The sequence below is a fragment of the Pygocentrus nattereri genome, chromosome 22 (assembly GCF_015220715.1).
Source record: "Pygocentrus nattereri isolate fPygNat1 chromosome 22, fPygNat1.pri, whole genome shotgun sequence".
In the NCBI taxonomy this organism is placed as follows: Eukaryota; Metazoa; Chordata; class Actinopteri; order Characiformes; family Serrasalmidae; genus Pygocentrus; species Pygocentrus nattereri.
In genome coordinates, this window is record NC_051232.1 from 1610285 (window position 1) to 1623718 (window position 13434).

General features: G+C 41.7%; 1 protein-coding gene across 1 annotated transcript in view; it reads right to left on the reverse strand.

Annotated features, from left to right (window-relative positions):
• ncapd3 (non-SMC condensin II complex, subunit D3) overlaps positions 1 to 13296 on the reverse strand; it is a 30800-nt gene extending 17504 nt beyond the window's left edge. The window contains exons 1-16 of the mRNA XM_017724920.2: positions 13162 to 13296; positions 9973 to 10121; positions 9683 to 9845; positions 8472 to 8647; positions 7691 to 7861; positions 7537 to 7598; positions 7355 to 7442; positions 6369 to 6502; positions 6134 to 6206; positions 5426 to 5551; positions 3987 to 4248; positions 3047 to 3085; positions 2724 to 2882; positions 2220 to 2293; positions 1942 to 2076; positions 1113 to 1333 (exon numbers count right to left, since the gene is read on the reverse strand). Coding sequence (XP_017580409.1) covers positions 1113 to 1333; positions 1942 to 2076; positions 2220 to 2293; positions 2724 to 2882; positions 3047 to 3085; positions 3987 to 4248; positions 5426 to 5551; positions 6134 to 6206; positions 6369 to 6502; positions 7355 to 7442; positions 7537 to 7598; positions 7691 to 7861; positions 8472 to 8647; positions 9683 to 9845; positions 9973 to 10121; positions 13162 to 13213 — 2084 coding nt within the window. The 5' untranslated portion in view covers positions 13214 to 13296. The remainder of the gene's footprint in view (positions 1 to 1112; positions 1334 to 1941; positions 2077 to 2219; positions 2294 to 2723; positions 2883 to 3046; positions 3086 to 3986; positions 4249 to 5425; positions 5552 to 6133; positions 6207 to 6368; positions 6503 to 7354; positions 7443 to 7536; positions 7599 to 7690; positions 7862 to 8471; positions 8648 to 9682; positions 9846 to 9972; positions 10122 to 13161) is intronic.
• Positions 13297 to 13434: the final 138 nt, after the last annotated feature.

Genomic DNA, 13434 nt, shown 5'->3' on the forward strand with positions numbered 1-13434 from the left:
TCAGCCTTGATGCTGATACTTCGGACTGGACAGATACATCTCTAGAATTGACTGCAGCTGACTTTGCCTGCTTTCTGCCTGCAGGCTGTGGTCGGACTGACTCAGGGGAGCTTTTCCCAAAAACTAGCTTCAAGTACAGAGCAACTAAACTTTCTTGCCAGTACTTCCTTGAAAGTAAGTTATAAGGAATGTTTCGCATTTTGTTGTACGTCTAGCTGACACTGCAAGATATGCTGAGGTATCTAAAAGCTAAAAATGTGATCACATGTCCACACAGTAAGCAGGCCTATTCTACAAGAATGGGTTTTTACTAAAACTGGCATCTTTGTGTAGAGGTGGGCGATATGGCAAAACTGTATCATGATACTTCAAGAAATTTTCACAATTCACATTATTTACATTTCCCAATTTAGATTTATGGTCATTCAGTGTTCTTTAAATACTGAGGATATCTAATATGTTCAGAAAAGTGACAAGTGACATAAACTTATCACACTAACAATAAATTAGTCATATTGCCCAAACATAGCTTTCTGTAAATATGATTTTTAATTAACCCTTGCGCTACCTGACTTTTGCTAAATGTACTCAAATGGACGCTTTTGCACGTAGCAAGTGAGTGAGTGAGTGAGTGAGTGAGAGAGTGAGAGAGAGAGAGTGTGAGAGAGAGAGAGAGTGAGAGAGTGAGAGTGTGAGAGAGAGAGAGATAGAGAGAGAGAGAGAGAGAGAGAGAGAGAGAGAGAGAGAGAGAGAGAGAGAGAGAGAGAGTGAGTGAGTGAGTGAGTGAGTGAGTGAGTGAGTGAGTGAGTGAGTGAGTGAGAGAGAGAGAGAGAGAGAGAGAGTGTGAGAGAGAGAGAGAGAGAGAGAGAGAGAGAGAGAGAGTGTGAGAGAGAGAGAGAGAGAGAGAGAGAGAGAGAGAGAGAGAGAGAGAGAGAGTGAGTGAGAGTGAGTGTGAGTGAGTGAGTGAGTGAGAGTGAGTGAGAGTGAATGAGAGTGAGTGAGAGTGAGTGAGAGTGAGTGAGAGTGAGTGAGTGAGAGTGAATGAGAGTGAGTGAGAGTGAGTGAGAGTGAGTGAGAGTGAGTGAGAGTGAGTGAGAGAGAGACTGACTAACCCAAGGTCCTGACACTTGTCACAGATCAGTCCCAGCAGGTCCCAGGCCAATTTTTGGGAGGTGTTGTCATGGCGATAGCTGCTGTGGCTCTTGATGTGAGTAAGAATGATGTCATCAAGGCATTCAAGAGCTTTCTCCTGCACTGAGCTCTCAGAGTCAATCACCGCAGGAACCACCCCTCGCAGCCACGCCTCCTGTACCTCAGAGCTGTCTGACAGCACCTGTTACACATGCACACACACACACACACACACACACACACACACACACACACACACACACATTCTTAAATCTTAAACATTAAAAGACAATAAGATATAAAATAATATTGAGTAATATTTACAAGTTATTACAATCTGTGCACTTATTATTGGCCTTTGTGAACGGGGAAATGCAGTATTCAAATATTAGTGTGCACAATACAAATAACTAAATTGAGAAAATGAAGTATGTTTATCAAATGACAGATATGAACAAAAAACCTAACAAAACATGAGATTTTTAAAATATTCAGTTACCAATATTGACCTATTGCTTTATCACTGTTTGAAGTGTTTTCTAGAAACTGGTAATAGTTTTTAGAGTTGATCTACAGTCCATCTGCAACCCAAAAAGGCCCAACTAGCTCATCATCAATAATAACTTTGCTTTTAAGGATCAAAGCCGCATTAAATAAATAGAGCAGATATTCAGTAAAACCGTTTCATCACCCAGATCTACTTTACACCGACTCTAAACACACTACGGAAATTTCTTTGTTTTGAAGTTGCTGTGAAAAAGGAACATGGTGCACTGGTAATTACTGAAAGTATAAAATAAACGAGCTCACGGTGAGCAGGTCCATGAGACACTGCATCGCTTTCTTCTTCACAGACACTGCGGGGTCTCGACAGCGCTCCGAAAGAATGGCCAGGTTCTCCGGCGTGCATGGGATCACACTGTGCTTCAGCAGACTCGCGATCGTCTACATGCACATGGATACAAAAACAAATGAATAACTATTCCGTAGACAGCCAGAGTCCAACGACAGAATATCCTCATTCACTGTTTTTGTGATATAATCATGTAAAATCATCGTAGAAGATCATCACACAAGTGTGTTTGTACCTCAAGTGCACATTTTCTGACGTTGGTCTTAGGATCACTGACACGCTGTTTGAACAGTGCCATGGTTTCTTGATCTGAAGGGGAAAAAGAATTCAATAAACAAACAGACTAAAAACATACAATAGATCTTCAGTATCCAGACAGCTCCTTGCTAAAGAACTGGGCATTTTAAAGGGGAATTCCACTCAAACGTTCTGCATTATGTAAGGAGAGGTTTTGTGTTATGAGGCAGCATTTTCCAGGTTATTTCTGACAGCAAATACAACAGCAATATGTAAATGCTAGTCATGTATACAGGCAGCCTAACGATCTGTTCAAAATCAGACTAATAGCTCAATCGGAAAAGACTGAGAGAAGACAGGCAGTTGCCCACCTCGAATCATGACCCCTGCAAAAATGTTTATAAGAGAAGGGACCTGGATGCTTTGTAAACATGTATTGGTGTGTAGGCTGGTGTGAACAGTATAAACAGCACTTCTAGTTGTGATGGGTGGTTAAACTGACACTCTAAGGAAGTAGTGTTTTGGCTGACGCCGTCGCCGCCGTCACCGCTGCCGTCACCGCTACGGCGGCTGGCCCCTGCAAGGCTCTTGTGTTTGCTTAGCTCAATTGTGCGGAACGTCAGGGCTGTTTTCTGAGCCATCTCGGTCCTTTTCAGAGTTTCTGAGAAAACAAAACATAAACAAACAAATAAATAAAATCCCTTCGGTGACTAAAGAGGACAAAACAAGTAATAAGCATACGAGGTATGAGAAACCTCGTCTAAGCCCTAATAGAAAATTTATATTAAACAGCCAACGTGTTTTAATAATTGATATTAAGCTTACGTTCTGAACGGCCAGTCTCTAGCAGAGTCTGTGCGCCAGCTGGGAAAGAAAAAACACAGAACAAAATCAGTCATCATTTGAAAACCTCAATCATAGACAGCATATGTGAGTAAAAATAGATATCTAGACCACCCAAATAAGATAATATCTACATTAAAAGATCTTAATGACTACTAATAGCATTGCCCTGGGTGTAGAAAGGGAAGCAGAAAAGTAGTAATAAGAGAATCGCTATTAGTAATATCCTTTATATTATCTGTATATATATAATCTGTAACAATAGTGTTACGACAATGTAACCCAAATATTACCCGTCACATATTCTCTAACAGCTTTGGATAAAAGTCTTTAATGGTGCTTTAAAAGCTGCATATATAGGCACTGCAAGACAATTAAATAATTAATTAATTTACACTATAATTGTTAAAATGTCATCTTGATGGCGCTGGTATGTTTTACTATTAATAGTACTAACAAACAGTCGTAGTAAAGGTGTGTACATGTTAGAATCAATTATAATCTATAGTTGTGTATTTGATGTGTTTTCCCCCTGCTGATACCAAAATTCTGAAATTAAAATCAAAACGTGGCGAGATTTAAGATTTAATGAAGCACAGCGTCTGTATGAGCCATTTACAGGATTGCTTATTTTTGACCACTTTGGGGGCACTGTAAAAAAAACCCAATCTACAGTATTTTTTCAGAAAGTGTTTGGAGGCAAGGAAGTCGTATTTCAATCAAACAGTCACACAGAAGTACTGAGGGGTGTGGACATGTGGTTCAATCTCCACTTCACGACAGCAGGTCAAAGTGCCAAACACTGAGCAGTGACTTATTAGGTTTTGTTTTGTAAGAAAGTGACCACAGAATCATTGTCTAAGGGGGATCTTTACACTCCTAGTGACAGAAATAATGGTAACAAAAAAGTGGAACGATGTACTAGTAGAAGATGAAGAGAAGAGCTCGTGGATCCACTTGGTGGCATTGTGGGAGGGCAGCTCCAGGCACCGCGCTAGACAGTGCAGGGCATGGCCTCTGACGGTGGGCGAGACGTCAGAGCGGCGGCCAAAGACGATGTTGCGCACCAGGAAACGGTGGGACAGGTAGACGGCCAGTTCAGGGCTCAGAGAGTCATCTGCTTCTCGCTCATCCAGCCCCAGCAGCACCATGGCCACGTCCAGAGCAAACATTCGGAAAACCACCTGCAGGCACAAAACACAGAGCGTGGAGTGAATTAATATTCCATGTCTTAATATTCAGAGCTAAACTCTCATAAATCCACACTTTTGGCTTTGCTAAATTATTTACATTTATTTAAAGCTGAACTGAAATAATCATTTTTTAAAATTAGTTAAAAATGAAGATCATTACTGAGTCAGGAGAAAAACGCAATGCTAAAACACGTCGTGTGTGCACTTCTGTGGGTTTGCCTGTAAAGCCTGAAATAAAAGCCAGAGGTGTTGGGCTGCATTTCACCCACCTCTAATTCAAAGTTCAGAATCTGTACTTCCAACAAGCTTCAAGTGCGAAAATGATTCATATAAAATTACAACATGCTCTGGTTTTAGGGTTAATGACTGAACTGCTAGGCTGCAAATGGATGTGGTGCTGGTTGTTCTTTCAGCTTTAACATGGGGCTTCTTCAGAGCTACTCAGTCAGAGAGATAAAAGGGTATTCCAGCCTAAAAACAGCATTTAATACATTGTTTTGTAGTCTTCTGTAGTGTAGCACTGCACCCCCATCATCATCATCATTTTCTGTATCTCATTGTGTAAATATGACACACGACCATCAGAAACCCCTACGGTACTCAGCAAATCCTGACTTCTAGCCTAGCTACTAAAAAAGCCTAACAAACACCTGTGGTGCTTGCTAGCATCAGTAATATAGTAATAAAGGGCCCACATTCTGCATATTTCTTGCATTTTATTGACTGTTTGTCTGGATTACAGTTCATTTTTATCTGACCATTTAACAGCCTGTTTTGGGTTATACTGGCATTTTTAAATAATAATAATAATAATATTCAAACCACTCTAACGCCAGTAGATTTTAAGGCTGTTTTTGTTAATGTGCCTTTAAGACTGATGTATGTAAATGATCTCTGTTCTGACTGGCTGCCCTGTATTGAGCCTCATTCAAAAAGCATTTGAACTTTAAATTCTCTAAACTGCATGAATGGGCAGAGCTAAAGAAAATGTACCTTTACTCTCAAGACACATCAGAGGGTAGTTTTCTCGTATTTAAACAGTGAAATCAGGTTTTAGAGACTACTCTGGCACTGCTGTCAGAAGCAAGCAGGCGACTTTACAGCAGATGTATTGATGAAGTTTTGTACTTTGGTCTGAGAGCCTCTAAAGTCATTGTGAGTGACTCACCCTGGTGTTCTGGGAGTAGTTATATAGCCACTTGACAAAAACAGCATAGTCCTGACTCGGCATCTTCGTCATCAGCTTCCCAACAGCTTGAGCGCCGCTGGCACGGTATTCAGCCTTTTCCACCATCTGTAACAAACAAAACAACACTCAAAACAATGAAAACGCTCTTTGTTGGAACAATGAGAACGATTTTACTCCAACTGATCCATATAATATAAATCAATCACAGAAATGATCAGCAAAGAAAAAAAAAGGCTTCCCGTCTTCTTATATCTTTCAATTTTAATGAAAAACGTGCCGTTTAAAGGGTCCCCTAGGCATTCCAATGTAGAAATGGGGCAGTCGTGGGCTGGAGGTTAGGGATCTGGCCCTGTGACCGGAAGGTCGCCGGTTCAATCCCCAGTGCCAACAGTCCATGACTGAGGTGTCCTTGAGCAAGACACCTAACCCCCAATTGCTCCCCGGGCGCCGTGGATAGGGCTGCCCACCGCTCCGGGCAAGTGTGCTCACTGCCCCCTAGTGTGTGTGTGGTGTTTCACTTGCATGGATGGGTTAAATGCGGAGATGGAATTTCCCCGGTTGTGGGATCAAAACAGTATCACTTAAACTTAAACTTAAACTTAAAAACACAAACGGTTCTTTAATATTTCAGTCGTCCATCAAATGTTCCTTTATTGCTTTATAGAAACTTAATCTTTTATAACATACCTGGTGGCAGATATGCTGCAAAAGGATCCTGAGCAGTGGCAACGTGGCCTCCGTCTGCGCATCCACAATTTGACTGCAGAATGTATACAGAAAAAACATCCAGAACATTTAACATAATACACAAGCCACATTTACACATTCGGACCATATCATTTCCTTCATCCTATATGAATTCGTTTACTGAACCTAACAGGCCACAGAATCTTAACAATAAATGTAAAAAAGTCCGCTTAACCTTATAAAGAGAACAGCCTGGTCTCTGGCTTTATACACAGTCTGTGAGGGCGGCAGCGGACACGGCTTGGCTCTCTCCTCCTTCCTCATCATCAGAATCACATACAGCAGCCGGTGGAAGACGCGACGGCGGCACTGCGAAGCACCAGAAAGCAATGTCACGCTCATTCAGCAGCATCATACTGTAGACAATAATCCAATGACCTGACACAGCAAAGACAGTATAGGCTGTCACTGTGACAACAACTCTCCCTCCATCCCCATGTAGTAAAGTAACACAATGCAGCAGGTTGTGGGTTTAAGTCCCAGTGAAAAGCTAACCACTAATACACCTGGTATATTCACTGAAGAACGCCAAAAAAATACGGGGGGACTTAATTGTAGGCCAACATTTGTAAGGCTACATAACACCTACATAAGCCCTGCATGACTACTGATGTAAACCTCCATAAGCATTTCTAAAGGCTTGCTCCAAAAAGCCACAGTTGTCATAAAGGCTGCTTCTGTCATCGTCAGGTTGGCATATCCCCTTTATCAAATGACAGGTTTGTGCTGACATGGGATGTTATGACACTTTCTGGGGTGAAATAACAGCATGCTATTACAACTGACTTTGCAAATCAATGTATTTTTGGTTTGTTTAACATAACACTGATTAGCCTATACAACTTTACAAGTGAGTCTGATCACAAAATCAAACTTTGTGGTAACACTGCAATGGAAATCTAGGGTATTATAGTTACATTGTGAAGGTTAAGAAAGTGATGCTCTGTCATGACATAACTATGTATATTGTCTCTGCTCCTTAAGCGAGTATCATATTTATGAAGGCCTATAGCAACGTCATCACACTATAGTAACTTGATATGGGTTTAAATCTGATACGAGTATGAATAAAGTAACATTCTGGGTGCAGCACTAACGAAAAGCTGCTAGTTACTGCAGGAAAAATGTGAAAATGCATAAACTAGAGCACAAACGACCCACCTCATTTCCTTCGCCATGACTGGAGGAACAGAGCAGCCAAAGGCCACGATAGGCCAGCTCAGCTAGGCTCTCCACCCGGTCAGCATCTCTGATAGGATAGAAAATAAAGCGTTTGAATGGCAGAAAAAGTGGAAACAACTGGTGCTGAAGAACGTTTGCGCGTTCTGTCTGGGGACACTTGCCGTTTCTCAGTGAAGGACAGCTCTCCAATTACTGGCTCAAAGTTGGTGAGTTCAGTGAATATCTGCAGGAAGATAGGAACGTAAACACCAGAATAGATTAGAAATATTGCAAAAATAATCAACATCATCATCAACGAAATGGATGGACACTGACCCGCACGCAGCTATCAGCACTCTGTGGTTTGTCCCTCAGTGAAAACTTCTCCAGCAGCCTGAGCAGCGTTCGGACCAGAGCCACCATGTCCTCCCTCATTCTCAGCAGATCCTGAGCCGAAAAATACACCTCCTCCTCCTCTTCTTCCTCATCATCCTCATCAATCTCCATCTCGAGGGGGAACAATGCACAATTACTGTCAATGCCAGCGGACATGATCATCAAGAGGTTGTTTCACAACTAGGGGTACATAATCAGCTAAAGGGTTAAAATGGGAAAAATGAGAAACTGAAAAAAATAAAACCTTTTATTTATATCATGCAAACCACTCCAGCATTCTACTAAATCATGCCTACTGTTAATATGTGACACTATCGTGTGACAAGCAATTCGGTGCTATTTCAGGTTAGATTTGTTACAGAATTGAACGGCATGAATTCTCTGTCCCTCTCCATACCTGCCCAAGCATTTTATGATGATAATGGGGCAATACCAGTATCAGTGCCCTCTCTAAATCAGTTCGACACTGTACAGTACAGTCAATAATAACAACCCATAACTTGTCAGTGCCATAGCGCACAGATCCATGCGTAACTCATCTGGGTAAGAGGATCTGCATACATATGGAAATGTTTAGGAAAAATACTATGTAAAAATAATCAACGATTCATCTCTAGATTTTCAACCTCTCACATTTACTGCACTTTAAAGGGCAAAAATACCAGTCAACATTATTAGTGCTGATACCAAGGAGTATACAATAAAAAGGACAGTCATGTACCTCTTCTGAAGCCTTCTTCTGAGATTTGGAGCGTTTTCCACTCTTGGGGTCTCCCTGAGAGCTCTTCAGAGAATCTTTTTTGCGCTTCTTCCCAGAGCTCTGGGGCCAGCATTTCAGTATGATGTCCAGGCATGTATCAAAGAGAATCTGATGAAACACTTTGTTGGCGACACTGCCTGAAAAACAGACATTACATGAAGTTTAAAGCATCTGACCACAGACACCTCAAGGCACAATGGGGAATGCATCTACTAATCTTAAACTCCCTGATTCATAGCCTTGCTTTAAAGTAATACTACAGACAAACATTACATAAACCTTTTCCCTATCCTCCCTAATGCCAATACATCGTCTCATTACAAGATGAACTACATGCCTGATGTAATGAAAACTGCACACTGACATTATACAGTATGTTTCAACCTGGACTGCGTTTTGACTTAAAGACACAATAGCAAAACTGCCTGTTTAGCAATAAAAAGGGGTTGGAAAATTGTTTTAGGTACATAAAGCCATATACATCATAACTGCTTTCTTGAAGACTCCGATGCACAAGGATTTATCCCAAGTCCAAAATCACTTGTGTAGCTGTGTAGTTAAGCAGCCAGATGGAGAGCTACCCACCAACAAAAGTCACTATATTAAAGATCACATGTTAACTAATTAAAGTTAGCATTAAGAGATTCCAGCTTATTAATTGTATACAAAATGAATGTTAAATTAATGTTATTAAAAAAAAAAACACCCACGTATTAACATATCGCATGAGCAAACTATAGGGTTCAATGGTTACCTTGTCAGGTAATGTAACACAAAACAATCTATTTCTTTACTGCAGCTCACCAAGTCCAATTTATCCCTCCTTAGACTTGAATGTGTTAGTATTAGCTGTCAGATTGACTTGCGCTGGAGTTACAGATTGTGCAGGTTTCAAAAACATTCTGATTTGCTCAGCTGTTGCTACTGAAGTGAAGCCCTCAATCTGAGAAAAATATAAAGATTTAAGCTATACTCACATGTAAGATACATGCTAAAATTACTGTTCTAGTAAAAGTGTTTACTTCTCTCAAACCCCCTAAGTGGGCCTTAGAGCAAAAAAAACTAATTATAAGAAAAAGGTGCCATGGGTGAAGAAATCCTTCGAAATGCTAACAGTATAAACTAAGGTAAACTGCTGTCAGATTGGCACTACAAACACCGAAGTGACTGACCTGGGATTTTAAGAAGCAGGAGGTAAAGGGAGGCTGCTTGCAGACTGTGGCATCTCTGCTCAACACTGGGAGATTTGGCTTTTGCACCGAGCACAAAGCAGGCGAGCACAGCCACCAGCGACTTCACAGGTACTTCATTCTCTCCCAGCACTGTCCAGACACTCTATAACACCAAACCGCACAGCAGTCAGCAACACAGATATTCAACAGATGTCTACAAACACTTGGACGTAGTTAACATCTGGAAAAATGTTTAAACTGACAAACGAGACACTCTGTAACCTCCCCACCTGTGTGCCGTCATCGTCACTGGAGAAGAGCAGTAGCTGCTTGTACACTTTCTTAAAAACATCAGGATCTTCTTTTATGTCCTCTTCGATGGCAGAGTCGAGGGGCTCTATATCAGTGAACTCGCAATCCCAGACTGTGTCCACCCAAGCTAAAAAGAGGGCACGCAACAAACAGAAGACAGTTAGGCAACTAAGGTGCCTAGAAGGCTAGCTAAACAAGTCATAAAACACAGTGTCAGGTGAATCATATCATCGTATCTAATCAATCTTTATCCACATGGGCCAAGTTAGGAGTAGCCAAGTGAACTAACCCACTATGTGTGCATTCTATACTGTAATTTCCCAATAAACAACTTCCAGTATTTCAATGAACTGGTCAGCCTAGTAAGCTTGTTTGAGCTAATATGTTTGGTAGTGATGTCAATGTAAATATTCCTGAATGTTAACTTTCCTTTGGTCCTTATACTGTCTGAACTTACTTGAGCACAAACTTGAAGACGTTTCTGAAACTGAGAAAAACCAAGTGGCTCAAAGTGGATGTTTTAACCACTATAGGCTATTTTTTCAAACCCAGATGAGGTCTAAACCAAGACTAAGTGAGATTTCTGATTAGTAAACACAACTGACAGTGCAGTTTGGTGGTTCAGCGGTAGAACTCTCGCCTGCCACGCGGGAGGCCCAGGTTCGATTCCCGGCCAATGACTCAATAACTGCACCTTACATACACTGTACTGCTGTTGTCAGAACGCCACCGTTTACATCCGTTACCGCACAGAACGCTACCGTTTACATCCGTTACCGCACAGAACGCTACCGTTTACATCCGTTACTGCGCAGAACGCCACTGTTTACATCCGTTACCGCGCAGAACGCCACCGTTTACATCCGTTACCGCGCAGAACGCTACTGTTTACATCTGTTACCGCGCAGAATGCCACCGTTTACATCCGTTACCGCGCAGAACGCCACCGTTTACATCCGTTACCGCGCAGAACGCTACCGTTTACATCCGTTACTGTGCACAACGCTACTGTTTACATCTGTTACTGTGCACAACGCTACTGTTTACATCTGTTACTGCGCAGAACGCTACTGTTTACATCTGTTACTGCGCAGAACGCTACTGTTTACATCTGTTACTGCACAGAACGCTACTGTTTACATCTGTTACTGTGCACAACGCTACTGTTTACATCTGTTACTGCACAGAACGCTACTGTTTACATCTGTTACTGTGCACAACGCTACTGTTTACATCTGTTACTGCACAGAACGCTACTTTTTACATCTGTTACTGTACAGAACGCTACTGTTTACATCTGTTACTCTGCACAGAACGCTACTGTTTACATCTGTTACTGCGCAGAACGCTACTTTTTACATCTGTTACTGTACAGAACGCTACTGTTTACATCTGTTACTCTGCACAGAACGCTACTGTTTACATCTGTTACTCTGCACAGAACGCTACTGTTTACATCTGTTACTGCACAGAACGCTACTGTTTACATCTGTTACTGTGCACAACGCTACTGTTTACATCTGTTACTGTGCACAACGCCACTGTTTACATCTGTTACTGCACAGAACGCTACTGTTTACATCTGTTACTGCGCAGAACGCTACTGTTTACATCTGTTACTGCACAGAACGCTACTGTTTACATCTGTTACTGTGCACAACGCTACTGTTTACATCTGTTACTGCACAGAACGCTACTGTTTACATCTGTTACTGCGCAGAACGCTACTGTTTACATCTGTTACTGCACAGAACGCTACTGTTTACATCTGTTACTGCACAGAACGCTACTGTTTACATCTGTTACTGCGCAGAACGCTACTGTTTACATCTGTTACTGCACAGAACGCTACTGTTTACATCTGTTACTGTGCACAACGCTACTGTTTACATCTGTTACTGCGCAGAACGCTACTGTTTACATCTGTTACTGCACAGAACGCTACTGTTTACATCTGTTACTGCACAGAACGCCACTGTTTACATCTGTTTCTTGCAACATGCACTTTATGAACAGCTGCTCTACATACTTGCACATACACACGTGTAACTTTAATTTTCTTTCAACTTTGCACATACTGCAGTTTTTACTATTGTTTTTAGTGTTATTCTGATATCTTATATTTTCTATTCTCTGAAGCAAGAGAACAAAGTATCTTTATTCTTAAGGAACAGCATTTCACTGTACAGTGTAACTGCCTGTTCTGCTGTACATATGATAATAAAACTCCTGAATCTTGAAGTTTAATTCAAGACTAGGCTTAATCCATATCTAGAAGAATAATCCCAAATGTACTACATGAAACGAAATTAGACCCCACTGAAAAGTCTTTAGGTCAGATATTTTTAACCAAACAACAGAAAATCTAAATTTGGGTGTGAACACAAGTATGAAAATGAAATAGAATCAAAATGTCATCACTCAGAAAAAACGTATGTGGGCTTTTTAAATCTTAAATTTAGCTGTTGAACATGAACAGGTTCGGTTAACCAGCTAAACCAACCTGCTACTACAAACAACACTACAAACACAAATGCAGCCTGGGTCACAGTAAATCGTGGCCACGTTTAATGGCTCGTATGTACAGCAGAACACCAGCAGAACAGCAGCAGAACAACAGCAGAACAACAGCAGAACAGCAGCAGAACAGCAGCAGAACACCAGCAGAACAGCAGCAGAACAGCAGCAGAACAACAGCAGAACAACAGCAGAACAGCAGCAGAACAACAGCAGAACACCAGCAGAACAACAACAGAACACCAGCAGAACACCAGCAGAACAGCAGCAGAACACCAGCAGAACACCAGCAGAACACCAGCAGAACAGCAGCAGAACAACAGCAGAACACCAGCAGAACAACAACAGAACACCAGCAGAACACCAGCAGAACAGCAGCAGAACACCAGCAGAACACCAGCAGAACACCAGCAGAACACCAGCAGAACAGCAGCAGAACAGCAGAACAACAGGCGGTTACCGGCCTAACCGACTCATTTTGACTGAATGTTATGAGTAACGATGTTAGCTTAGCATCACACACCGCCTGATTTCCGAACAAACTCTCGCTAAACTACAAGCTATTTTTCTTTCCTGTTCGAAGCAGGTGATACTAAGTATTTTAAAACAGCAGCGCTCGTGTTTTCTCTGTACCCAAGTATGAAACGCACCTGTAGAAACGGTATTTAGTTTCAGCTGCTGGACTGCGAGCATGAACTCCATCGTTCCTTCGAAACAACGCGCCAACGGCAGAGCACGGCTGCGCTCCAATCTGCATACTGGGGCACTTATCTAGGGCAAACCTGCTTTTTAACCGAAGCGCCAAACCAGTGAGGAAATCTAAAAATCTATAATTAAATGACAATTAATCTTCTTACTAGAATTGGTGAGCCTATATAAAACTGTTTTAGCTGCACGGAGTACCGGCAGACCTGCAGGTTTAC